General features: G+C 25.0%; 3 protein-coding genes across 3 annotated transcripts; 1 reads left to right on the top strand and 2 right to left on the bottom strand.

Annotated features, from left to right (window-relative positions):
- Positions 1 to 17,148: 17,148 nt before the first annotated feature.
- On the bottom strand, positions 17,149 to 18,474 carry LOC128956568 (uncharacterized protein F54H12.2-like). The gene has a single exon (XM_054302294.1). The coding sequence runs from the start codon at positions 18,472 to 18,474 to the stop codon at positions 17,149 to 17,151; it is 1,326 nt and encodes a 441-aa protein (XP_054158269.1).
- Positions 18,475 to 20,087: 1,613 nt separating this feature from the next.
- Positions 20,088 to 22,412, bottom strand: LOC128956558 (uncharacterized). The gene is made up of 2 exons (XM_054302284.1): positions 22,157 to 22,412; positions 20,088 to 20,746 (listed from the first exon to the last, which is right to left on the bottom strand). The coding sequence occupies exons 1-2, from the start codon at positions 22,410 to 22,412 to the stop codon at positions 20,088 to 20,090; spliced, it is 915 nt and encodes a 304-aa protein (XP_054158259.1).
- A 361-nt stretch (positions 22,413 to 22,773) lies between these two features.
- LOC128956547 (uncharacterized) lies at positions 22,774 to 27,557 on the top strand. The gene is made up of 10 exons (XM_054302273.1): positions 22,774 to 22,831; positions 22,887 to 23,174; positions 23,229 to 23,594; positions 23,648 to 23,860; positions 23,919 to 24,731; positions 24,809 to 25,842; positions 25,901 to 26,072; positions 26,142 to 26,624; positions 26,680 to 26,859; positions 26,920 to 27,557. The coding sequence occupies exons 1-10, from the start codon at positions 22,774 to 22,776 to the stop codon at positions 27,555 to 27,557; spliced, it is 4,245 nt and encodes a 1,414-aa protein (XP_054158248.1).
- Positions 27,558 to 27,875: the final 318 nt, after the last annotated feature.

Genomic DNA, 27,875 nt, shown 5'->3' with positions numbered 1-27,875 from the left:
AGTAATGACATCATTTTCAGCGCCATCAATAGTTATGACTTCATTGTTGTCTTCAATGGTTACAACCAAGATATCGTTAACCCATGCGAAGTCAATATCTTCTTCAAATAGAAATGAATTTTTTTGAAGAAGAGCATTGTTCACCTAGGTCGATGACAATCTCTTGATCTTCGACATTGGTGTCATCATCAACTGGTGTAAACAGAGTGTCATCGTCGTTTTTTGCATATATTAGCTCTTCATATTCAGAACAATATGTAGGATGCGGATAGTACATGTTATAATCAATTGGAGTCGTATGGATTCACCCAGTCGTTCTCAAAGACGTATTATAGATGAACTGTATTTGCGTCGTCCGAAACGTCTTGCAGTTATTGCTCTTCATTGGTGTCAAAGATGACGTCCAATATTTCTAGTTCCACCCAAAATTTACACAATACGAACAAGTTTAATGAAGCCTTTATGACGCTCCGTTTTTAAACATTGTACAAACATCTCAGTCAAATGTGATGCTCACATTTTTCACACACAAGTTCGGACGTCAGCAGCTCCGCTACGTCATAGCACAGCAAACATTCGCCAATCAAAGCCATCTGTTGAGAAATTAAAATATTAATAAATAATTTATAAATTTTTCATAACAACTTACTCTTACTGTTGTAGAGGATGCTTAGCCAACCAAGCTATGAATGTTGAATGATGGTCACTGCAGAAATAGCAGTCTTTATATACTAATTTGGAAGTCTACTGAGCAGTCGCACAACACGACAAACCAAACTACAAGTAAAGTTCGACACTTATTATGCATCAGAGGTCAAACCAAATTACAAGTAATGTTCGAAACGTATTATGCATCATCAGAGGTCAAACCAAACTACAAGTAATGTTCGAAACGTATTATGCATCTGAGGTCAAACCAAATTACAAGTAAAGTTCGACACGTATTTTGCATCAGAGGTCAAACCAAACTACAAGTAAAGTTCGACACATATTATGCATCAGAGGTCAAACCAAACTACAAGTAAAGTTCGACACATATTATGCATCAAAGTTCATGGAAAACTACAAAAAATGTATGACAATTACTATGACATCAAAGTTCATGGAAAATTACTATAAACGTACTACACTTACTATTACGTCAGAGTTTATGGAAAAGTACTAGCAAGATATTTTTTATTACTCATTTTTAATTTTTCACATAATTCTATACTAATTAATTTAATAAAATTGTTCATTTTAAACAAGTACTTTTTTAATTTATTTAACATTATTATTTAAAATAAACATTTAAAATATATAAAATTTACTTACTTTTTTTAATTTTAATTAGTAATTTACACAAATCTAAGCTTACAAATTTTGACACAATTTTCTCAATGTTCTTGATAAAATAAACTTTAAAAAAAAACAAAAATTTTTTTTTATTAATTATTGGACACCATTTTGTTTTTTTGCTTAAAAATAAACTTAAAAAATAAAAAAAAAATAAAAAAAAAATCTAAAACAAATCTAAACTTAAAAATTAAAATTAAAAAAAAAATTAAAAAAAAAAAAAAATATTTTTTAAAAAAATTTTGACATTATTTTCTTTATATTCCTGATAAAATAAACTTTACAAAAAATTTAAAAAAAAAAAAAAAAATTTTTTTTTAATTTTTAGACGCCATTTTCTCTATGTTCCTGATGAAATATCAAAATTTCAATACTTATCCCATAGCTCATTTTTTATGCTTTATAAAAAAATAAAATAAAAAAAAAAAAAAAATAAAAAAAAATTTTTAGCAGAGTCTGGATTCGAACCACTAATCTATGTGGGACAGACAGACAGACGGACAGACGGACAGACTTTTAGAATGCATATACGTATTCCTTTCAGGAATTCGTGAAAAAGTTGAGAATGCTTCAAAAGCATTCCCATACAATCACCTTAACTTAAAAAAGAAAAAAAACCAAAAAAAATCAAAAAAAAAATCAAAAAAAAATTTGTAGCAGAGCCTGGATTCGAACCTATGTCCTCGTGGGACAGACAGACAGACGGACAGACAGACTTTTAGAATGCATATACGTATTCCTTTCAGGAATTCGTGAATATACAATAATTGCTAATAATATCAAACAAAAATTTTATTAACAAATAATAAGTAATTGATAGATAAAAAATAAATTGATGATTAATTTTTTTTAAAATTTAAAACTAAATAATTTAGATAATTAAATACTACTACAGTATTAACATGGCTGTTTTTTTCCTAACTATATAAAAATAATACATAGACTTATATTATTTTACAAATAAATGCCAAAATACTGATTGCATAATCACTTAATAGTAGTACAATATATCTATATTTGCGATACCGGAAACAAATTCAAGCCGATTGCCAACATAAACATCCAATGATTAGAGATGGGCAAATAGAAAGTAACTAATAAATTCCCGTGAGAAAGTTTCTAGAAAATTTCTCATGAATAAATTTCTATAGAAATTTAACTTTTTTTTTTGTTATACTATGGGATCCCCATATCTATAGTTATTGGAAATACTATAAATATATTAATGAGACATAATATTGCACATATAATATTATACAAATTGGATACCTATATAAATAAGTATAATTAATCAGTTTTGTAAAATTTTATTCATCATTATATTATATTATAGTTAAATATAGTTAAATAAATTAATTTTTACTTTAATTAATAATTAAAATACTAATAATAATATTTGATTATTACTTGTAATAACAATGTTACAAGATAAAAAATATTGGAATAACAAAATTAACATGGGGATCCCATAGATAGAAATTTCTTTTAGAAACTTTCTAGAAATTTCTCTATTATTTTATAAATTTCTCTTTTTGCCAACACTACCAATGATTGAACAAACGGTACTAAATTGACATTAAAATATTGGCTTAATATAAAACTTTTAAATACTATAACAAATAGTGTGGAAAATAATATCCACATAACTATTGTCAATATATGCGTCCAATAAGTACTGTATTGTTTGTTTAGTATTTTCAAATATATAAATTGTTTGGGTATTTGACTGACCAATGTTTTAAACATAATCATAATATTATTACTAAACACTATATCGACYATTGCTTACTAAATGCATTAATAGAGCATTGATTACAATTGTTGTCAACATAAGTGCCCAAAACTATTATTAACATTTTTAATAGTATATTAAGTTATTTTGAATATTTATATTGTATTTTTTCAATTAAAATAAATTAAATTTCAATGTTTATAATTTACCCATTTATCAAACAAGCAAATAAATTTGAAATATGAGTTATCAATTTCTACAAAATTTGTTGTCAATATATTAAACATATTTATTTGATTGACTGGTATTTGATGAAAACGATGATTAAATTGATAATTATTATATAGTYTATAATGTAAATCAATACATGTAAGGGTTTTGAATTTAAGGGATGTATAGAGATGATATAAAATGCAAAATAAATATTTATTTAAATAGTTTATATAATAAAACAAATGCATTAATCTTAAAATAGATAATCATTAATTTTAATTTTATAAATAATAACTTTACTAATTTGAAAAATAAATACTAAAATACTGATTGCATAACCAGTTAATAGTATTATAAATACTGAATGAAATAGGTCATCAATTTTAATGGGATTATCCAATGGATTAATAGTATATTTTTCGAGATTATCATAATTATCAAACTTATATAAACCAATATTTCCAAGTATTTTACTAATTAATTGATTAACTAAATCGTAATGAATTTGTAGACCACTTTCAATACAGCGTTTGACACTAAAATAATTAAATAACAATAAATTTTTTAAATAGTTAAATAAATAAAAAAAATATTAAGAATTTTATTTTAAAATATTTACATAATTGTTAATTGTTTGTCAAGTTTTGTTTGATTAGTTGAATACATAATTGTAATTACATTTAAAGTGGTCATCAAATTTAAATTAACTGTAATTAGATTTAAATTGGGAAAATAAATATTAAATATTTTGGTTGTCTCTGAATCAACAATAGATATTGTTTTTTTGTCCATGATCATATTGACCATGTTCAATTGATCCGAAAATTTTTGTTTATCCAATTTCAATTTTTCAGTATATTTCATATATTTTTCTTGTTTTTCAATTATAATACAATTTTGATTTTTATCGATAATATCATTGAATATATGATTGTATTCAATATCGGTAATCATTTCAAGCCTATTGTCAACAATATCATCCAACGATTGAACAAACGGTACTAATTTGACATTAAAATAGTTGCTTAATATAAAACTTTTAAATACCATAACAAATAGTGTGGAAAATAATATCCACATAACTATTGTCAATATATGTGTCCAATAAGTACTGTATTGTTTGTTTAGTATTTTCATATTTGTAAACTGTTTGGGTATTTGACTGACCAATGTTTTAAACATAATCWTAATATTATTACAAACACTATATCGACCATTGCTTACTAAATGCATTAACAGAGCATAGATTACAATTGTCGTCAACAAAAGCGCCCAAAACTATTATTATTTACATTTAAATATAATAGTATATTTATTAATGTTATTTTTCAAGTTTTTTTGCAATTAAACAAATTAATTTTTTTATGTTTATAATTACCCATTTATCAAACATATAAATAAATTTGAAATATGAGCGATCAATGTCCACAACATTAGTTGTCATAATTTCAAACATATTTATTTGATTGACTGGTATTTGATGAAAACGATCATTCAATTGGTAATTATGATATATTTTATAATTTAAATCAATACATGTATGTGTAGTATTAATATAGTTAATGCATGGAAATTCATCCTAGAAAACAAAAAAAAATTATATAATTTTAATTATTTGAATTATTATAGTCAAACACATTAAAGTTAAAATTTTTAATTGTAAATTAAAATTATTATTATTTTTTATGTATTTTGTAAAATTTAATAAAAAATAAACAATTCATTACCTTTAAAATGAAACTTTTTATTATAATTTGATAATTCAATTGACACGATATATGTTTGATGAATGTCTGATAAAAACCAATAAAATACTAATATATATATATATATATATATATATATATATATATATATATATATTTAATTTAATTTTTTCAATTATCTAAAAACAAAACAAAATAAACTTACATTTGGTTTTATTATTACAATTATATTTTTAAAATTATTTTTAAATTGTCTACTACAAACAACAGTGTTTATTTTAAATAGTTTATTAAATGCTTCAATTACAATATAAAAATCTTTATAATCCATATGTTGTACCCTGATTATTTAATTAAACTATTTTTTTTATAAAAAAAAATCATAAAATTGCTATAAATAATTACTAAACAAAAAAAAATAATTAATAGGTTGATTTTGTTTATTGCCAAAAATACTACTAAAATTAAAATCTATAATTATTACACACAMACAMAAAAAAAAAATAAAYTATTAATAATWATTTTGTTACAATAATATATTAYAATACAATAATACAATTTAATATTTTTAATATATGCAAAAATATTTTTTCAATTTATATATTAAATGATTTAATGAAAATAATTTAARTATAAAAAAATACTTTTACATTATTGGATGAAATTTTTTCTTTCTATTATTATAATTATTATCGATTTAATTTCAAACATTTAATACTTAAAAAATCCAATAAACATATTAATTGTTTTATAAAAATGATTAATTTCATATATATATATATAATATAATTGTTTTGATAATAAAAATATACAATAAATGCTAATAATATCAAACGAAAATTATATTAACAAATAATTATAATACCATAAGTAATTGATAGATAAAAATAAATTGATGATTAATTTTTTTTAAAAATTTTAACACTAAATAATTTAGATAATTACTAYAGTATTAAGRTGGACATAAATATTTWTTAACTTTATAAAACTTTATAAAAATAATACATTGACTTTTATTATTTTGCAAATAAATGCTAAAATACTGATTGCATAACCACTTAATAGTATTACAATTACTGAACAAAATAAGTCTTCAATTTTAATGGGATTATCCAATGGATTAATAGTAAATTTTTCGAGATTATCATAATTATCAAACTTATATAAACCAATATTTCCAAGTATTTTACTAATTAATTGATTAACTAAATCGTAATGAATTTGTAGACCACTTTCAATACAGCGTTTGACACTAAAATAATTAAAATAACAATAAATATTTCAATAGTTATATTAACAATAAATATATGAAGATTTTTTTTTTAGATTATTATTAATTAATTACAATATAACATTAGATAAAAAAAATATTAAAAAGGTTAACAAAATTATTTACATATTTGTTAATTGTTTGTCAAGTTTTGTTTGATTAGTTGAATACATAATTGTTATAACATTTAAAGTGGTCATCAAATTTAAATTAACTGAAATAATATTAAATTTGGGAAAAAAACTGCAAACCATTTGTATTGTCTCTGAATCTGCTATTGCTATTGTCTTTTTGTCCATGATCATATTGAACAWGGTCAATTGATCAGAAATTTTTTGTTTATCCAATCGCAATGTTTCAATATATTTCACACATTTTTCTTGTTTTTCAATTATAATGCGCTTTTGATTTTTATCGATAATATCAATGAATATATCTAAGTGTGATATAATGGAAACTAATTCAATCCGATCGCCAACAATATCATCCATTGATTGAACAAACGGTACTAATTTGACATTAAAATAGTTGCTTAATATAAAACTTTTGAATACCATAACAAATAGTGTGGAAAATAATATCCACATAACTATTGTCAATATATACGWCCAATAAGTACTAAATTKTTTGTTTAGTATTTTCAAATTAGTAAACTGTTTKGGTATTTGACTGACCAATGTTTTAAACATAATAAAAATATTATTACAAACACTATATCGACCATTGCTTAYTAAATGCATTATTATAGCATTGATTAYAATTGTTGTCAACATAAGCGCCCAAAACTATTATTAACATTTAATTGTATATTAAATATATTATTTAAAAAAAATATTTCATATAGTTTACAATAATTAAATAAACTTACCCATTTATCAAACAAATAAATAAATTTGAAATATGAGTTATCAATATCCACAACATTAGTTGTCATAATTTCAAACATATTTATTTGATTGACTGGTATTTGATGAAAACGATGATTCAATTGGTAATTATGATATATTTTATAATCTAAATCAATACATGTATGTCCAGTGTTTATATAGTTAATACATGGAAATTCATCCTACAAATAAAATTAACTAAATAGTATTAATCTAATAGTTTTAATTAATAATTTTTTTGTTGTTGAAAATAATGTAAATTATTTTATTGAAAATATATATATAATTTATTAAATATATAAAWTTTACTATTTTTTTTAAACTTATATTACTAAATTAATTAATAAATTTTATATTAACATAATGTACAGTCTACAGTATTATATAGAAAAATATACTAGTAGATTTACTAAATATATTAATATTTTAATATTTTTTTTAAAAATTGTTATTTTATTTTTTAAATAAATATACTTAAATTATCTATTTGTTCAATTGTTACATCAACAGTTAAATCAAATAATTATTTTTTATAATGAGTTAACTAAGTGATAAAAGCAAAATTAATTAATTTAAATTATTTTAAATATTATAGTCTACTAACTCATAAATTTTATATGAAAATTATTTTTTGTAAATATGTATTTTATAATTTTWAAATTTTTAAAAAATAAACTTATTTACCATAGGAGTGGCTCTTTTTAATTTAATTTGATAATTCAATTGACACGACATATGTTTGATGAATGTCTGATAAAAACCATAAATATACTAAAAATATACATAAAATATTTAATTTAATTTATTATTTAATTTAATTTATTATTTAATTTAATTTATTATTTAATTTAATTTATTATTTAATTTAATTTATTATTTAATTTAATTTATTATTTAATTTAATTTATTATTTAATTTAATTTATTATTTAATTTAATTTATTATTTAATTTAATTTATTATTTAATTTAATTTATTATTTAATTTAATTTTTGTAATTATCTAAAAAATAATAATTAACTTACATTCGGTATTATTAWTACAATTTTATTTTYMAATTTATTTTTAAATTGTTTACTACAAATAACATTGTTTATATTAAATAGTTTATTAAATGTTTCAATGACAATTTTAAGATCTTTATAATTATCCATATGTACCCTGATTATTTAAAAAAAAATCATAAAATTACTGTAAATAATTACTAAACAAAAAAATAATTAATATGATGTTTTAGTTTGTTGCCAAAAATACTACTAAAAATTAAAATTTTGTAATTATTACAAAAACTCAAAAATTAATTATTAATAATTATTTTGTTACAATAATATTGTTTATATGCAAAAATATTTTTACATTTATATATTATAAATTATTTAWGAAAATAATTTAAATACTTTTACATTATTGGTTGAAATTATTTTTTCTTTATATTATTATTATTATTATCGATTTATTTTCAAACATTTAATAATCCAATAAACATTTTAATTGTTTTATTAAAAAAATGATTAATTTTATATACATATACTACTAAATATATTTGTTTGGATAATTAAACAAAAATATATATATATATACAGTAACTGCTAATATATCAAACAATATACTATTATCTTATATCCAAACAAATAATATTATATAAGTTATTGATAGAGAAAAAATAAATTAATAATTAATTTTTTTTTAAAATTTTAATTCTAAATAWTTTAGATAATTAAATACAACTACAGAATTAACATKTATATATTTTTTTAACTTTATAAAAAATAATACATTGACTTTTATTATTTGAAAACTAAATGTTTGAAAACTACTTATTGCATACAAACATAATAGTAATTTACAAATACTGTATGAAAATAAATTMATCAATTTTAATGGGATTATCCAAATATATTAATAGTAGATTAATTTTTYCRAGATTAACATTACTTATMCAAACTTATAAWTTAAAATATTTTAAATATTATAAAAAAAATTTTTAATTATATAATTATAAAAAAAAATATACATTAACTGTAATTATATAAATCAATATATTAGCAAATAATAATAATAATAATAATGATAGAAAATAAATTGATTATTAATTCTTTAAATACACTAAAAATAATTTAGATAATTAATTAAATACTATTACTAGTACAGTATTAACATCGATGTTTATATTTATGATTTAACTTTATAAAAATAATATATAGACTTTAATTATTTGAAAAATAAATACTAAAATACTGATTRCATAACCAYTTAATAGTATTAGAAATACTGAATGAAATAAGTCATCAATTTTAATGGGATTATCCAATGGATTAATTGTAAWTTTTTCCAGATTATAATAGTTATCAAACTTATAAAAAACAATGTTTCCAATTATTTTACCCAATAATTGATTAACAAAATCGTAATGAATTTGTAGACCACTTTCAATACAGCGTTTTACACTAAAATAATTAAATAACAATAAATATTTTAATAGTTAAATAAATAAAAAATATCAAGAATTTTTATTAAAAAAATATTTACATAAGTGTTAATTGTTTGTCAAKTTTTGTTTGATTAGTTGAATACATAATTGTAATTACTTTAAAAGTGTTTATGAAATTTAAATTAACTGAAATAATATTTAAATTGGGAAAATAAATGCTTATTAATTTGGCTGTATCTGAATCTACTATTGTAATTGCTTTTTTGTCCATGACCATATTGACCAGGTGAAATTGATCAGAAATTTTATCTTTATCCAATTTCAATGTTTCAGTATATTTCACATATTTTTCTAGTTTTTCAATTATAATACGATTTTGATTTTTATCGATAATATCACTGAATATATGATTGTGTGCTATACTGGTAATCATTTCAATCCGATCGCYAACAATATCATCCAMTGATTGAACAAACGGTACTAATTTTATATTAAAATATTGGCTTAATATAAAACWTTTAAAWAGCATAACAAATAGTGTGGAAAATAATATCCACATWACTATTGTCAATATATACGTCCARTAAGTACTAAATTGTTTGATTAGTATTTTCAAATTAGTAAAYTGTTTGGGTRTTTGACTGACCAATGTTTTAAACATAATCWTAATATTMWTACAAACACTATATCGWCCTATTGCTTACTAAATGCATTAACAGAGCATTGATTACAATTGTTGTCAACGAAAGCGMCCAAAACTATTAATTAACATTCAATTGTATATTAATGTTATTTTTCAAGTATTTTAAGCAATTAAACAAATTAAAAAAAAATTATSTTTATAATTTACCCATTTATCAAACWTATAAATAAATTTGAAATATGAGTGATCAATGTCCACAACATTTGTGGTTATAATTTCAAACATATTTATYTGATTGACTGGTATTTGATGAAAACGATGATTCAATTGGTAATTATGATATATTTTATAATCTAAATCAATACATGTGATAGTTTTTTTGTTAATATAGTTAATGCAAGAAAAATCATCCTATAATAAATAACAAAAAAAATATTATTTTTTTCTAATATATATATATTTGTAATATTTTTAGAATGTTATTTACAATATTATATAGAAAATATACTATATTTTAATTTACAAGATATATAAATTTTAATATTATTTTTTTAATGATTTTTTAAATTAAAAATATGCAATACTATCTAAATTTCACAGTCAATAAACTGTTTCAATCAAATTAATTTTTTTTATTTATTAAAAATATAGAATATAAGCAAAATTATTAATTAATTATTTGAAATTTTTTATAGTTAACACATAAAGTTWAAAATTTTAAATTGTWTATTAAAATTATTTTGTTATTATGTATTTTAAAAATTTAAAAATTTAAACAATTATTTACCTTTATTTTAATTTGATAATTCAATTTACACGATATATGTTTGACTAATGTCTGATAAAAACCAAACAAAATCTAAAATATATATATATATATAAATATTATATTAATTTGTTATTTTAATTTAATTTTTTCAATTATCTAAAAAAATAAATAAACTTACATTTGGTATTATTATTACAATTAAATTTTTTCAATTTATTTTTTAAACGTTTACTACAAATATTAATAACATTGTYTTATATTAAATTGTTTATTAAATTGTTCAAAGGCAATTTTAAATATTTATAATCCATATGTTGTACCCTGATTATTTTATTTAAATATTTTTAAAAAAATATTATAAAATTGCTGTAAATAATTACTAAACAAAAAATAAAAATAATTAATAGGTTGTTTTTGTTTGTTGCCAAAAATACTACTAAAATTATTTAAAAAAAACAACAAATTATTTATTAATAATTATTTTGAGTAGTAGATAAAGGTGCTGATTGACCTTTGGACCCTTGACCTTTACATGTACATGGTACTGCGCATAAATGACGTCCATTAATTCAATGGGTCTCACACATAAAACGTTGCAATATTTTTTGCCCCCTATCGCGGGTACTCACATAAATTACGACCCAAAAATTTTCGCCCCCTATTTCGGGTACTTACATAAAAAACGTAAAATTTTTCGCCCCCCCCCTTTTAAAATATCTAACGTACCACGTGACCATTTCGATAACCACGTGGTATAACCATCGCGCGATAATTGAATTAAATTTAATTAAATACAACTAAATTAAATTTAATTTAGTTGTATTTAATTTCGTTGAATTTAATTTTGTTGATTTTAATTTAGTTGTATTTAATTTCGTTGAATTTAATTTTGTTGATTTTAATTTAGTTGTATTTAATTTTGTTGAATTTAATTTTATTTAAATTCAGTTTATTAAATTTCAAATAATTTAATAAATAATTTAATATACAATTAGGATTTCATATAAATAAATAATGTAAACATTGGTTTATTTACATTTATACAATGGTTTGTTTACATGTAACCATTGGTTTGTTTACATGTAAACATTGGTTTGTTTACATCTATTCAATGGTTTGTTTACATCTAAACACTTGATTGTTTACATCTATTCAATGGTTTGTTTACATCTAAACACTTGTTTGTTTACATGCAAAAAATAAATAAATTTTACATTTTTTAAAAACTAATAAATTAAATAATCTAAATAAAATGTATAAAATAAATCATTCAATTCAGATAATGATTTAACACCAGTAAAATTAACTTTACCCGTACGGGAGATGTTTGCTTTTTTCTTGTCACCGTAGTTAATGATCAATAATGGAAACCTCTGAGGTTGATAATAGGCCCGAATACCAATAAATGATCCATAGTCCGCCAGATTTATTGATCGGTTAAGTGCAAAAGTAGCCACCATATTAGTTACCGTAACATTGTTTAGTTGGACATCAAAACCGAGCTTTTGAATCATACGCGCAAATCTTCTTATGGCTATTCTACCGTTATCAACTGAATTAGTCCCAATACATATTAATTTTCCCGATTGATATAACATAATTGTTGCCTTTGGTTTTCTTAAGCGCACAATTAAGCGAACAAATTTTTTATTATCATACACACAATTATTCAAACAATTTGTAATTTTTCGTAAATTCAATACTTTATTAAAATTAAACAAATTAGCAGTCATAGATACATTAGTAATTTGTAAATCATTATTTGTTAACATTTTTATTCATAAGAATATTAAGACTACTGCTAAGAGGTAAACTTGTTGGACGTTTGATGGGCATAGGGTGAATACCACATACGTCATTCCCAGTGTTTTCTGTAGACGCAATACCTGTGCTGGTTGAAACCGGAATTTCAGGCCAAGACCACACTTCATCGAAATAGCTTTTAGTTTTAATTCCAGGTGGCGTTGGAAGAAGCGATCGTGTATTTTGCTGATGATTGACAAATTTTGATGTTTTATCCGCGATGTCGTCAATTTGTTTAAGAATATTGTCTTTTTCGTTAAACAGTAGTTCCAGCTCTTTATATCGCAAATTCACCAAATTATTTTTGCTGTAGTTGCGGTGAAAAATTGATACACTATTGTTGTGATTGTCTGTAACAAATTGAAGTGAGCCAAAGGACACATTGACGGTACCAACTTTTTTCTCTTTAAACACAATTTCTCGTATAAGATTAAAAAAGTCGTCGGATTGAATTACCAGCAGATCATCAAACATTTTACCATCTTTTAGGTCGGTTATGATAATATAAAAAAGTGTTGAATTCAAATGTAAAACACATTTTACTGATACTACTCTTTTGAAATTATTAGTAGTACTAAGAGTTAGAAAAAAACCAGAAACTTCTGTGTGAGACATTTTCAATGGTAAAATAAAAGTTAACTACTGTATTTATATACAAAGTAAATAAATGTTGATGTAATTAAAACTTATTTTTATTGGTTATAAATACAATGATATATGCATTTATTATGTTAACTCAATAGTGATTGGTTCTGATTCCAAGTCCATTGACTCTTCAGGTACTATTTCCTGAATAGGTGTAATCGTTGACTCAATAGCTACAAATTTATTCCATATCCAAGGTTTTAATTTAATTATGTGTTTAATATCCATTCTAGTTAGTATCATTGCAGCTATTTTCAGTTGTTTTTGATAAAGTATTGTCAGTTTTAAATATGGGTCTCTAGTGATGTATAGCTCATTATTTTTCTCATTACGATAACCACTATTTCGTTGTTTTAGTTTTCCCACGAGCCATAAATATTGATCTAATTTTAGACAAACACTCAATAATGGTCTATAACTAGGGCTATGCTGAGTTATTTTAATTAATTGTATTACACTATTTTTATTTTTAACAGCAACTAATTTAATGACTTTAGCGTAGCCATCACAACCGGGAATTATTTTAGTGCTCATTATAGTACTATTATACTTGATGAGAGATATACTACATCAACATTAATTAGTCTTATATAGTAGTTAAAAATAAATAACAGTATATAAGTAGCATTATATATAAGACTGTAAAAGTAAAAGTCAAAAGCAATACAAATAACAATCAAAATGTCTACAAGTATTGTTGATACGCCTAAAAGAGTTTTTAACTATGAGCACGTTTACACTCATATTATTACAAATAAAAAATCTAATTTCAAAAAAGTTATTCGATTGAGTAAATCAGAAGACCAAATGCGTGTGGATATACGACTGGCTTTTGCTAATGAAGATGAGAAATTACAATATACGAAACGCGGTGTTAACTTAAATGTGGACGAGTTTCGTCATCTAATTGAAGATATTAAAGCAAAAGGGATTGATGGCAATATTGAAGACATTGGAGATATTGATAGGACTATTAAGTTCAAGAAAGATGATAAAGGTTTTTACAACATTATTGTTGTAAAATGCCTCTTAACATATGCTAGTGTTAGTTTGACGTCATATGAGATCAAAAATATAATTATACTTAATGATGAAATATTTAAAATGTATACTAATAATTAAATAAAGAGATTTAAATTTCATCAATGTTTATTTTATTGAGTTTCACTGTCATAAAAGCAAATGTGTTTTTCAAGTAAGTGTTTAGTTGCTTTAAAATGACTAAAGTGTATGGTCGCGATAGTTTTGATCGTTATGGTGACGACTTGTGTGGACTAATAATAAAACACTTACCTGCAAAAAGTAAAGTTACTTTACTTACTGTTAGTAAACAATGGCAACGAATGATATTTACAAATCAACAAACACTCAGAATTGCTGAGTTTGATGATGAATGGGATGTAGACCACAATAGTATAAGTCTTTGGTCAGATGGTTATCGAGAATCATTACAAAAAGTATCACAAGATTTTAAGCAAATCAAACTATTGGAATTTGATGTGTTTTATCGATTTAATGAGACGTTTTTTAATTCGTTTCGTCATTTGAAGCAAATTAATATTTATACGGCCGTTCAATGCTTAGCAATAGAGAATGTTCGGGGGATACTTCGTCAAAACTTTCCAGAACGGATAAAAGCTATACGTTATATGAACACAATTAATTTCAAGAATATGAATCAGTTTATTGAGTTTATTAATAAATTCGGTTCTAAAGCCATTGAATTACACGTAGGTGGATCAGTTGATAGAAATACTGTATGTAACCATTTGGCGACTCTACCTCAACTAAAAGTTCTCAGTGTGGATCAAAAGTTATGTCAAGGAAATTGGAAGTCAATTATAAATAATCAAAATATCACTAATTTAAGATTGAATTTTGTCGACTTTTACAACGCCATAGAACTGTACAATGTTATGCCTACTACACCAAATAAAATTCAGTTTACATTAAATTCATCACACAATATTGAGATGTATGACGATTATAAGATGGTTCGGTACTCATTGAAAATGCTTTTCATAAAAGGACACTTCTTGTCACCGTTTGATTTTGTCAACTCAGGATTCAAATGTCTTTATGTTAGAAAATTTAAATTATTTATTGCTCACAGAATGCTAGAGCCGTTTTGTATAAATATATTTAAGACAAAAATGATGGATATTTGTGAAACCGTTATACTCAACACAAGTATAAACATATATTTAAATGTTGACAAATATCTAAAGCCGCTAATAATGAAACCAAATATAACCACATACGTTTTAATGGAATACGGGTTTAATCAACGATTATTTGATTTATTGGTACTTAAAGCTGAGACTTACCCCGACAAAACAATTACTGTATCAATGTTTGGACCTCCATTGAATAAATACTGTAAAAATAATTTAATTATATATACTTATACTAAATTAATTAAAGACAATATTGTAATTACATAAATAAATTTATTGAATAAAAAAATTAATGTGATTGATAATAATTATTTAGCCATTTCCATAATAAATTGCATTTATTTGAAGCGCAGCGCAGGAGTTTTCGATCGGGAACAATTCTATTGTGAAAATGACACGGGAGACCACCATAAAATTGTTTAAGTTTTGAATAGTTGGGACATTTGTATTCATTGAGATTAATATACGGTATTTTCCATAAGTCCAATATAATTGCCAATTGTTGGTTTTTTATGGCCAAATATGGTTTATCGTGTGATTTAATTTTATGATACATCATATATATCACTTGATTAGGTTCGAGAGATGAGTTGTGAGTGATATCGGTGTTGTGGGCTCTCAATGAAAAGCCAAACAGATTGTTAGCCAAATATAAATTAGTTATACGGTCTTTAAGGTCCATATCAACAAAGCGAAGGTCTGTGTCACACAGTTCACACTGTTTAAGTGTATGTGATAACACACATACTTCCCGCGGATAAAACACGCCATCAACAGTGAAACCCTGTGCATCCATAACACCGCATATTTGATTAATTTTTTCCATTACTTACTAAAAAATTATGTCTTTCCGTACGAAAATTACTAAAGTTTAAGTAGTTTAGCAATTTTAGCAACTCTTCCAAGTCTTTTATATCATTTAATTGCTTGCCTTCTTCTATAAAGTATTTTTTAATTTCCTTTGAAAAATATGTTGACGGTTCAACCAAATATGGCGCGTGTAGATTTGCGTCACTCAAAACTATCAATAGTTTTTCGTCATATAGTTTCTCCATTTGTTTATAAACCACTCTATACTGACGTATATCTTTATACAAATGTGATAAGCTACAGCTGCCATCTGTATAACATATCTGCCAACTTATCATTAATATCACTACTGAAAGTAAATATTTTACAAAAGTTATCAAAGTTCGCGCCATTGAAATAATTTGATAGAAAAAATACACAATATTTTCCACATGTAGTTGAGTATACACTTTGAAAATTAATAGTGTTATAGAACCAACCACTACTACTGTTGTCTTTTATAAAGTTTATGATTTCTTTGTGTAGTGGGGGTAAGCCAAATGAATCAAAATAAACTACACTGTTATTATATTTATATATTGCAACCCAATGTTCTCCTGGTTGATTAGCTTTATCTGTATTTACAATTAATCCACTGTTATTAGGTATAGTATTAGGTAATTCATCTCTAGGATAGGTGCCATAATACTTGATACAGCTACGAAAATATTTATTTATTTCTAATGTATTCATGAAAAGTCTTTAACAGCAAATCGGTTTTTCTGTATTTCAATTAAACTATCGTATTCACAATATATTAAAGCAGTTATTTGTTCGGCTAAAGGGTAATTAAATTTTAATTCAATTCTAAGTCCACCTCTTTGTAATGGAGATACATAACCACTTTTTGCAACGCCATCTGATAGGTCAGGTATGAAATTAAATGCAAATATTGAAAAACCTTCGGCAAATTCATCTTTTGTAATGTCACAAGTAGTATGGCTCAGCTGATTACTAACTTCAAATAAACTAAAGTATTCTCTAATATATTTATCATTTTGAAAGTCAGGTGTATACGGTTTATGCGGGTACTGTTGACCATTTAAATAACAAGCAATATGCCGTAAACTATAGTGTTTAAAATAAAATGGATTAAGTGTTTGAGAGCCGTTATAAGCATCATTACTAACAAATGATATATACAGCTTCCTAGGTAGAACACCACTCTCAACATTATTCAAACAATAATCAATACTATCCTTTGGTATAGTACATGTTTTTACTTCACGGCGGGTAATAAAATATAGTGCAGGTTTATCTTCTTCAAGCATTTTATTATGTGCTAGTACTACTTGTGAATGAACAATTGACCGATGAATATAAAGTCTAGTATCTATAATGTTAACTTTTGGAACAATAGATTTATCATACATTAAGTAGAAATCGGGAGAGTTTGGATGTATTTTTATATTAATAGTTACACCACCTATTAGTGATTTTAATTGTTGAGATAAATCCAAATGTAATTTTCCATACAATTCAATATGACGGCTAACTGCTAGTTTTTTACCTTTTGGTGATAACCGTTTTTGTCGCTCTAAGTTATGATCATTAAATGGGTAACTATCTTTAACCCACATTGATGTTTGCATATGTGTTGACTTTGATTGAGAAGATGTATTAAGTAATGCATCAAAATAAGCAATATATGGATAATTAATAGATGAACTGGTGATAGTTGTTTGACCTATTTTTACATCTATTTGTTTTATAAATGAGTTTAATAAATAATTAACGGGTGATATTTTTTTCCAATCGTCAGCCGTAATATCGGGTGATTCAGTTTTAGTTAACTCAATTTGCAAACATAGGTACAATTCAGATTTATTTAAATTGATATATTCATTGATTCCAGTAGTTATTTCAAATTCAATGGGTGAATCAGCTTTTATTGTAGTTAGCGGTCTGTGATCTGTTTGTATATCTTTTTCAATCATTAATTGAGTTGGAGGGACACCAAATATATCCAACTCCGGTAAAGTCATTAAAGACGACAATGGATGAATAGTAGTCATTATATTAGTGTTGGTTTTCTTCCTGATTTACGACTACGTTTACGTCTTTTATATACTTTTTTAGTGACTTTACGTTTAGATTTATTTATTCTGCGCTTGCGTCTTCTTCTTCTAATACCCATACCTCTTTGACGCTTCATTGTACTGAGTTTATCACTTACGTCACTGAGTACTGTATCAGCAGTTTTAAGTAATTGGTTTTTACTGGCGTCACCTAGTGATTTACCTCTTAATACTTCACTACCTATACCTTGAAATGCTTCCCAACCTTGTTTTGCTATATATTTTAGTGCTGGTTGTATGTGTTTAAAAATTTTACCAAATATACCATTACCACCTTGATATCTGTGACCACTATATACTACTATACCGTTACCGGCTTGCGATTTATAATAATCAATGTATGGGTTATCCATCTTTTATACTTTTTTAATATGTAAAGTCAATGTAACTCTACCGAATTTAAATGGTATAGGTCTTCCACTGTCGTCTCTTATATAGATTTTAATTGTGTCAAATTGATTTAGTCTAACGGGTCTGTATTGTGGTGTCTCATAATTTAAGTGCACTGTATCACCAAATTTAGATTTACGTGGTATTTCAACTACACGTAGCAATGGTGCAAATGTGTCACCAACAAGAGATGGATATACAATATCAGTGTATAAGTATAATAAATGATATCCACCAGATATTTCTACTGGATGATGAGCTTTCACTTCATCATTTGTATATACATTATTAACTGTATAATCATTAATTGCATTTTCAGTATTATAATAATTATAGTAATTATTTCTATTTTTAAGTCCTAACAAACATTCAATCTCATCACCCAAGTTAACAAATACTCTAACAGAGTCTTCAAGTTTCCCACATATTAATGTTACGTAATTATTTAATTCATTATATATCAGTTTTGGAGGTACAATTCCTTTAAATTTAGCAAATATACTATTTATTTCACTAATTAAATTTGATGGTCGTTCATAAAAACCGGCTTTAATTGTATAAATATTGGAGTCATTATTGTAGATATTACCCATCTCATCATATAGAGATACTTTATAGTCATTTAAAATATTATACCATGATTTTGTATATGATATTTCTGTTATACCAACTAACCAATCAGTATATTTTGGTATACTTGTCAATAAATCATTTTGTGGATCAAATTTCATTACAGCACCTAATTTAGTTCGGAAATCGCTTAATGTATTGTCACCGGTACTAACATTAGAACTCAAAGTAATATATGAACTCATTTTATTCACAAATTATAGTATAATTTAATTTTGTACAATTCCACTTGGATTGATGAATTTTATTATTATATAAAAAAATAATTAAAACTAAAACAATAATTAATAAAGTTATTAAAATAGATATTATTTTACAAATCGTTATTTGTGACATCTTTTATAACTTTATTGCAAATACGTAATCTTGGATTAGGTAATATATATCCCAATGCGCTGGTCAATATGATTGTCCACAAATTTTTATTGCCGAAATCAAATGATAGATTAACTAAACTAACGACAATTACTAATGTTATTAAAAATACTTGTATTGAAAATAATATTAAGTCTGATGGACAAACTTTTTTGTTACGAAACATTTTCAATATTATCTGTCCAACTATTATAGCTTTCCGGATAGTTTAACCACTTTACAAAGTATTCAGTTTTTCCACGGCGTTTACGTTTTTTAATAACTTTTTCAATTCTGTACAGATTATCAGTAATTTGTTGCAATTCCTGGGGATAAAAGCGCTGCTCAAGTATATTTCCCTGTTCATCTCTTAGCTTAAAAACATACTGTTTATCACCTTTTATAGTATTTTCAACAGTAAATATTTGGTCTGTCCAACTAGGGTAATATCCTTTATCAAATGCTTTCATGTCATATACTCGTCTTACTTTATCACCAGTATTTATTTTGTTTGGGGTTAATTTAGTTTTAGAGAACAGGTTGTTATACACAAGTTTTTCATTAGTAGTAGAGACATCTATTGGGCGCATTTTAATTGATCGATGATATGATGAATTATATGTGTCAACAAAATCCTTAATGACGTCAATATATTTACGTGTACCTTTGGCAGTAAAATACTTAAACATACGTGTTTTAAGTGTACGGTTAAAACGCTCAACAATAGCACATTTAATTCGATGATCATTAGATGTGAAGTAGTTAATGTTTAGCTCTTTCAGTAATTTTTGTAAATCGCTATTAATAAACTCTTTACCTTTATCTGTTCTTAAAGCTAAAGGTTTTTGTTTTTTAAAAATATTTGTAAAAACACTAGTTATTGTTTTTGCATTTTTATTTTTTAGCGGTATTGCATAAGCATATTTACTAAAACAATCAATAACAGTTAATAAATATGTATAGTGTTTATTAGTACCGCTAAATTCTTTCATATCAACCAAATCAGCCTCCCATTGCTGATTAATATGTTTAACTACTATACGATTACGTTTAAAGTTTTTGATCACTGGCTTATGAAGTGTATATGTTAATTGTTTAGATAACCAATTTTTTACATCTTTTAGAGTTATACTACTATCTATTTTATTAGCAGCTATAAATAATTTATTAATTGAACTAAATGATGCATTATGCTTAGTATTATAATAAATTTTTGATAGTATTTGATCGATCATAACTTATACCAATTATCTACAGATTTATTTGGTATAACTTTTTTTAAATGTTTAGTAGGTTTGAGTTTACTAATAAATTTATTTTTAATAGATTTTTTGTTTTTTGATAATGTAGGGTTCACTTTAGATATTGTATTTTTTACTATTGATTTAACAGATGTTTTATAAGACTTTTTTAATAAAATTTTTTGTACAATATCTTCAATTATTTTTATAAACTTTTCATTTATATTATTTTCTGTTTTATGAGGTATAATTACTTTATTAAGTTTAGTTTCAGTAATAGGATCACTATCTGATACTAATTGAATTTTTCGAAATGACATTATGTAATTAAATCAATAATTGACGTAACTATCGGTATTAACCACAACCAACCGCCGCTTTGCACAACCAACTTTTTTGACACTGATATTTTATTAGGTTTATTAAATTTATTAAACAATTTTTTATGTTTAAGTATTTTAGATGCATTAATTTTATCCAATATTATATTACCTTTTATAATATTTACGACTATTTCTTTAAGTGCTAAATAAAAATTACGGTCGCGGGACATATATTTTAATATATATTTTTGTGCTTTAGGTGACTGTAATTTTGCAATAAATTTCAAGTCATGACAATACTTTTTTAAATTTTCAGACATTATTTAGGTACATAAGCAATAGGAGCCAATATATTATCTACAGGTATTATATTTGTCTGTATTCTATATTTTTCTGGAGTGTCTTGTTTTAAGTCAACTCTTATATAACCATATTGTATAGATGTTGCATCATTATAAGCATCAATTAAAAATTTAGATTTATTTGGATATATTTGTGAAGCCAATGATATTATTTGTCGCTTATCTCTGGGATTTTTCAAAAGTATCAAATAATGACAATTTATGCTAATTGTTCTCATTTGCGACCCCTGGTGGAAAATATTTTGTGCAATAAAAACAACACTTATATTTAAATGGTGGCTCCCTTTAGTGAATAAATTTGCTAATGTAATGTTATTGCCTAACTCTGTCATAAGATCATCAACTATAATAATATGAGGTCCATACTCTTTGACGTCATCTTCGGAAGGTAGACCTTCTATATATTTTACGTCACAATTATTTATAGGTTTTTCATACAAGTTTTGCCACTGACCGTAAGCCCACATGACTTTTAACACTGTAGGTGTAGTTTCAAAATATAATGATTTCCTGTAATGTTCTAGTATATTGCGTATTAGTACAGTTTTCCCGCTACTTGTAGGACCTGCAGTCATACAAGTAAATGGATGTTTGAAACATAAATGTTTTGTTTGAATTTTTACTGTATTCATAATTATCTAATTTAAAAATAATAATTAAGTAATATTTAGCTTATATATTATTTATAAATAAAAATTACAATATACTAATAATATACATGTAGCTCTCTAATAACAAGCATTACAATAATAAAAAATGTAGATGTATTTTGTTTACTGCGCAGTCAATGTCAATGTCAATAACAGGTTTCAATATATAAGCTGCACTTGAACTTGAACTACACACTTGTTTTTGTGCTCTTGTAGTGTTCACATCAACTATTATAAATATTACTTTTTGATAATAATTGTTTGAGTTTTAATTGTTTTTGTAATTATGTCGAAACGATCAGCATCTGATGTCAATACAAGTAATAAGCGCCGTATGGGTGAATGTAAGCAGATAATTTTATAATTAATGTAATAATTAACTAATTATTTTTTATTTAGTGTTTCAGTTGTTAAGTCAACACGTGGACGACATACCAGATGGTATGTCATGGGGTCAGGCATTAGACTCATTAAGTACAATGCCTGAAGGCGCTAATGTTAACGAGTGGTTAAAAAGTGTGAAACAAGACAAAAATGATGGTTTTGATGTTCAAAACAATAACAAAGAAAATGGTGGAAATGAAAGCATTGTTAGCAATAACGGTGTTGACCCTCGATTAGATGACAGCAATGGTACTTATATGAATAATGTTTCACAAAATTCAGATGCTGAACCGGATCCCAGAGGTAATTAATTATTAAATTATAATTATAAATTTTTAATAATTATATATATATCAGTCAATACACAATATGGCGGTGAACACTCTCATGATGATAATGAAGCAATGATTTCCGGAGCTCCTGACCCTCGAAATGAAGATGAAGAAGATCTGATGACTAATAATGAACCACAAGGTCAATTAGTATATTCATTTAACCGTCAACCTCAAATCCAATCTTATGACAAATTCAAGCGCAAACAGTACACTCAGCGAATTAAATTTAACCACAATTTAAGAGATTTGAATGGATTTAACGATATTGAAGAAGAGTTTTCGGAAGCCATTGCTGATGTTTGTTTACCGATATTTCAAAAACATTCTGGTGAAGATTTCTTTACATTAATTATGTCAAATGAAGACCTCAACAAACCAATATTTATCGGTAATTTAAATAATTATAATAAAATTGATATTAATTAAAACATTAATTTTAAGGTAACCGAAAAATTGAAAACTTTGATCGACACGAACCGCTGAGTTTGATTAGCAAAATTGCTCAATCGAATCAAACATTTTATATGAGTAATTTTGATATTACTTTATATGTAACGGAAACGCTTAAGGGAAGTGGACGCAAAACTAAAGCTCCAGAGACAACAGTCCAAAAAAGCATTAGAAAGCGCTCTGTGGTCTCAATTAACAATAGTGGTATGTATTTTTATTATATAATAATTACTTTATTAAATTTTTATTAATACCAATATAGATAATAGCTGCGGATATAGAGCTATTTATGTGGGTATTCAATGGTTTGCAATGGGTTTTAATACTTCAAGACTTCATAACAATCAAGAGTGGAAAAGATTAATTGGTCAAAGTTATGGAGATTTACCACAGCGTAATGGAGCTCAAGATCTTGTGGCAAAAATAAATCGTCAATTCAACGCTAATTTAGACTACAACCAACCGCTTAAAGCTAATAACTTTCCTGTTATTCAGCAGTATTTAAATAATATCGGTCCTTATAAACTTATGATTATTGATGCCTCTGATGATGAAAACATTATTTATCAGTCTGAAGATATAATCACCGACAATGAGATATGGCTTGAGTATATTATACTCAATAAAGTTGGTCATTACAATTTTATTAAAAACATTAATGCATACAGAAATGACACAAAAGTTTGCAATCAATGTCATACAAGACATCATGTAATTGATCACAAATGTACAAATTGTACATTATGTGGATCAAATGTTAAATGTGATAAAGTAGCAATAGATCAGTTAATCGAGTGCGATGTATGTAAAAAAACATTCAATGGAAATATTTGTTATGATAAACATATAAACAACAATATATGTCTTGAGAGAAAACAATGTCAACTCTGCGATGTTTGGTATAAAGTGGACAAAATCAATAAACATCAATGCAACTATCTCAAGTGTCGCAATTGTGGTGTCAAATACAATTCATGGACTCAACACAATTGTATGATTAATCCTTTAAATCATGATAAACTTAAGAAAGAAGACGACAAAATTAAATTTATAGTTTGTTATGATATCGAATCAAGTCTTGTGGTAACGGATAACATTTTTAATAAATAAATATATATAAATACTTTTATTAATTTCATTATTTATTATCAGAATGTGTTTGCGATAACTGTTGGGATGTAAATTCACGTCAAAAATCAACAAATAATTGCAATACATGTGGTTTAGGTCAACAAGTTTTTCAGAACAAAAGTTGCGTTAAGTCGTTTTTTGATTATCTAATATCCTTATCACAAACAGCTGACTCACACAACAATGCAAAAGTTTATGTTTTCGCACACAATGCTAAAGGCTATGATAGTCATTTTTTATTGCAAGAATTAATTAACTCTAATTACAAGAAAAAACAACCCGAACTTATTATGACTGGAATGAAAATATTGAAAATGGTTTACTACAATATTGAGTTTATTGACTCTTTGTGTTTGTTTCAACAACCATTAGCATCGCTACCGAAATCATTTGGATTTGAAAGCGTTGTCACAAAAGGATATTTTCCTCATTTATTTAATACTGAACCCACTGAAGAATTTATACCAACACAATACATAGGTAGAATACCTGATATTAAGTATTTTGGTATTGATCACATGTCACCATCAAATGCTGATTCATGTCAAAAATGGCACGAAGAGTACATACAATCAGGTCAACAATGGGACTTTAAACATGAAATAGTTAAATATTGTCAAAATGACGTCAAAATATTAACTATGGCTTTAATGGAGTTCCGCAAATTATTTAAAGATATCACCGGATTAGATCCAATTACTCGAAAGTTTACTTTAGCTGGTGTTGGATTGGAATACTTTAGAACACAAGTATTACAAGAAAATATAATTGGAGTGACGCCACTTGAAGGATACAGTAATCGCCGAAATAAATCAATATCCGGAAATGTATGGCTAGATTTAAAAGAATATGAAATCAATAAAAAAATTGCTCGAGAAGTGAAATTAGGTAATGAATTTGCTGATGGTTTCTGTCACGAAACCAACACTGTGTATGAATATTGGGGGTGTTATTGGCATGGGTGTCATGTTTGCTTTAACGGAGAAATTAGAAACGCTTCTCGCGGTGTAGGACGTAAATCATATGATGAAGTCTATGACGAGACAATAAAAAAGGTAATTAATTAGTTATATAATTATTATTTTGAAATTAATTTGTATTTATTTATTTAAGCTCTCATATTATCAGCGATGTGGCTATAATGTTGTCCAAATATGGGGACATCAGTTCAAAGATTTACTCGAAAGTCTACCACAAAATATATCAGACTTTGTCAATAATAGACAATTAGTTTACAAGTCTTTGAAAAAATACAAGCCAATAAACATTAGAGAAGCGTTTTTTGGTGGCCGGACTAACAATTTATACTTTAATTATAAATGTAATAATCAAAATGAAAAAATAATGTATTTAGACGTCACTAGTCTTTACCCGTATGTCTTATCGAAACGGTTATTTCCTATTGGACACCCGTCAGTTTTAACCGATTTTATTAATACTTCAATTGATAATTATTTTGGATTTATTAAGTGCCGCGTAATTCCGCCAAAACAGTTATATATTCCAATACTTCCCGTAAGATATAATGGAAAACTTTATTTTCCATTATGTAAGACTTGTTTAGAATCGAAATCAGATGATTATTGTGTACATTCAGATTGTGAACGGATGTTAGTTGGCACGTGGTTTAGTGAAGAGCTTAAATGTGCATTAAACTTTGGTTACAAAATTAACTTAATTATTGAAGTATTAAATTACGAAGAAAAATCAAGTGAAATTTTTTCTCCATATATTAAAACTTTTTTAAAAATTAAAACTGAGGCATCGGGATGGCCAGACAATTGCGTAACTGAAGAGCAAAAAAATACTTTTGTCAGCGAATTTAAAGAAATAGAAGGTAAATGTTGTTTATTTATTTGATATATTTAATTAATAAATATATTTTAATATAGACGTTGAATTAGATGTCAATAATATGGTTAAAAACTCTGGTTTGCGCACAATATCTAAGTTAATGCTCAATAGTTTATGGGGAAAATTGGCCCAATTATCTAATCAGGGTCAAGTTAAAATATGTTCAAATTATAATGACTATTATAGTTTGCTAACTGATGCAAAGTATAAAATAACAGGTATTATATTATAATTAGTTATTATTTAATATATTAATAATTATATTATTTGATAAATAGGTGAAGTACATCCCAATAGTGAAAAACTTATAGTTAACTATAAGTTAGTTGACGACATCTTATCAAAGCCTGGTAACACATCAGTGGCATTGGCTGCCATGGTAACTGCTTACGCTAGACTACATCTGTATAGTATACTACATTCAATTGAATCAGAAGCTGACGGACGTGTATTATATTTTGACACCGACTCTGTTATCTTCAAACACAACGCGTCACAAAACTGGAGTGTACCAACAGTTGGTAATTTTTTGGGTCAACTTACAGATGAAATAGAAAAAGACTTTGGAAGTGAAGCGTACATCAAGGAGTTTGTATCGTGCGGTCCAAAAAACTATGGTTACAAAGTCGTGTTACCAAATGGTAATGAAATAAACAAATTGAAAGTTAAAGGTTTAGCAATAACAGAAAAAGCTAAACATATTGTTAATTATTATACAGTAGTAGATATTGCTGATAAATACAGTAGAGGTATTTATGATAGTCGTCAAGTACCACAACAACAATTTAGATGCGATAAATTTCATAACATTAACACAGCAGTATTTAATAAAAAATATCAAGCAGTATCCGATAAACGTATAATAGTACAATCACATGATGTATACCAAACTATTCCTTATGGCTATTGTTTATAAATAAAATTATCAAATTAATTAAAATTTCTTTATTTATATTATAAAATACTTTATACATTTTTATAACCAATGAATTTTTTTATAGTTAATTAACGTTTTTATTTACATTTTTGAATACAATAACAAACTATTTTTATGGTTTGTTTACATTTTTGGATACAATAACAAACTATTTTTAAGGTTTGTTTACATTTTTGGATACAATAACAAACTATTTTTAGGGTTTGTTTACATTTTTGGATACAATAATAAACTATATTTATGGTTTGTTTACATTTTTGGATACAATAATAAACTATTTTTATGGTTTKTTTACAT

This window comes from Oppia nitens, unplaced genomic scaffold (genome assembly GCF_028296485.1).
Source record: "Oppia nitens isolate AA-2021 unplaced genomic scaffold, nextdenovo-longstitch-racon4-pilon3 scaffold12_pilon_pilon_pilon, whole genome shotgun sequence".
In the NCBI taxonomy this organism is placed as follows: domain Eukaryota; kingdom Metazoa; phylum Arthropoda; class Arachnida; order Sarcoptiformes; family Oppiidae; genus Oppia; species Oppia nitens.
The sequence above is the reverse complement of the archived record's forward strand: the minus strand, read 5'-3'. Positions and strand labels throughout refer to the sequence as shown.

Bases quoted from the DNA above. Each gene is read 5' to 3' on its own strand.
- LOC128956547 (XM_054302273.1), top strand. From the start codon at position 22,774: ATGTCGAAACGATCAGCATCTGATGTCAATACAAGTAATAAGCGCCGT. The intron at 23,175-23,228 runs GTAATTAATTAT...TATATATATCAG, and splicing joins TGCTGAACCGGATCCCAGAG to TCAATACACAATATGGCGGT. The intron at 26,073-26,141 runs GTGGCCGGACTA...TAATGTATTTAG, and splicing joins CATTAGAGAAGCGTTTTTTG to ACGTCACTAGTCTTTACCCG.
- LOC128956558 (XM_054302284.1), bottom strand. From the start codon at position 22,412: ATGACTGCAGGTCCTACAAGTAGCGGGAAAACTGTACTAATACGCAAT. The intron at 20,747-22,156 runs GCAATAACATTA...AAAAACCTTTAG, and splicing joins TGATCTTATGACAGAGTTAG to CTTTAAGAACAGATAAAGGT.
- LOC128956568 (XM_054302294.1), bottom strand. From the start codon at position 18,474: ATGACTACTATTCATCCATTGTCGTCTTTAATGACTTTACCGGAGTTG.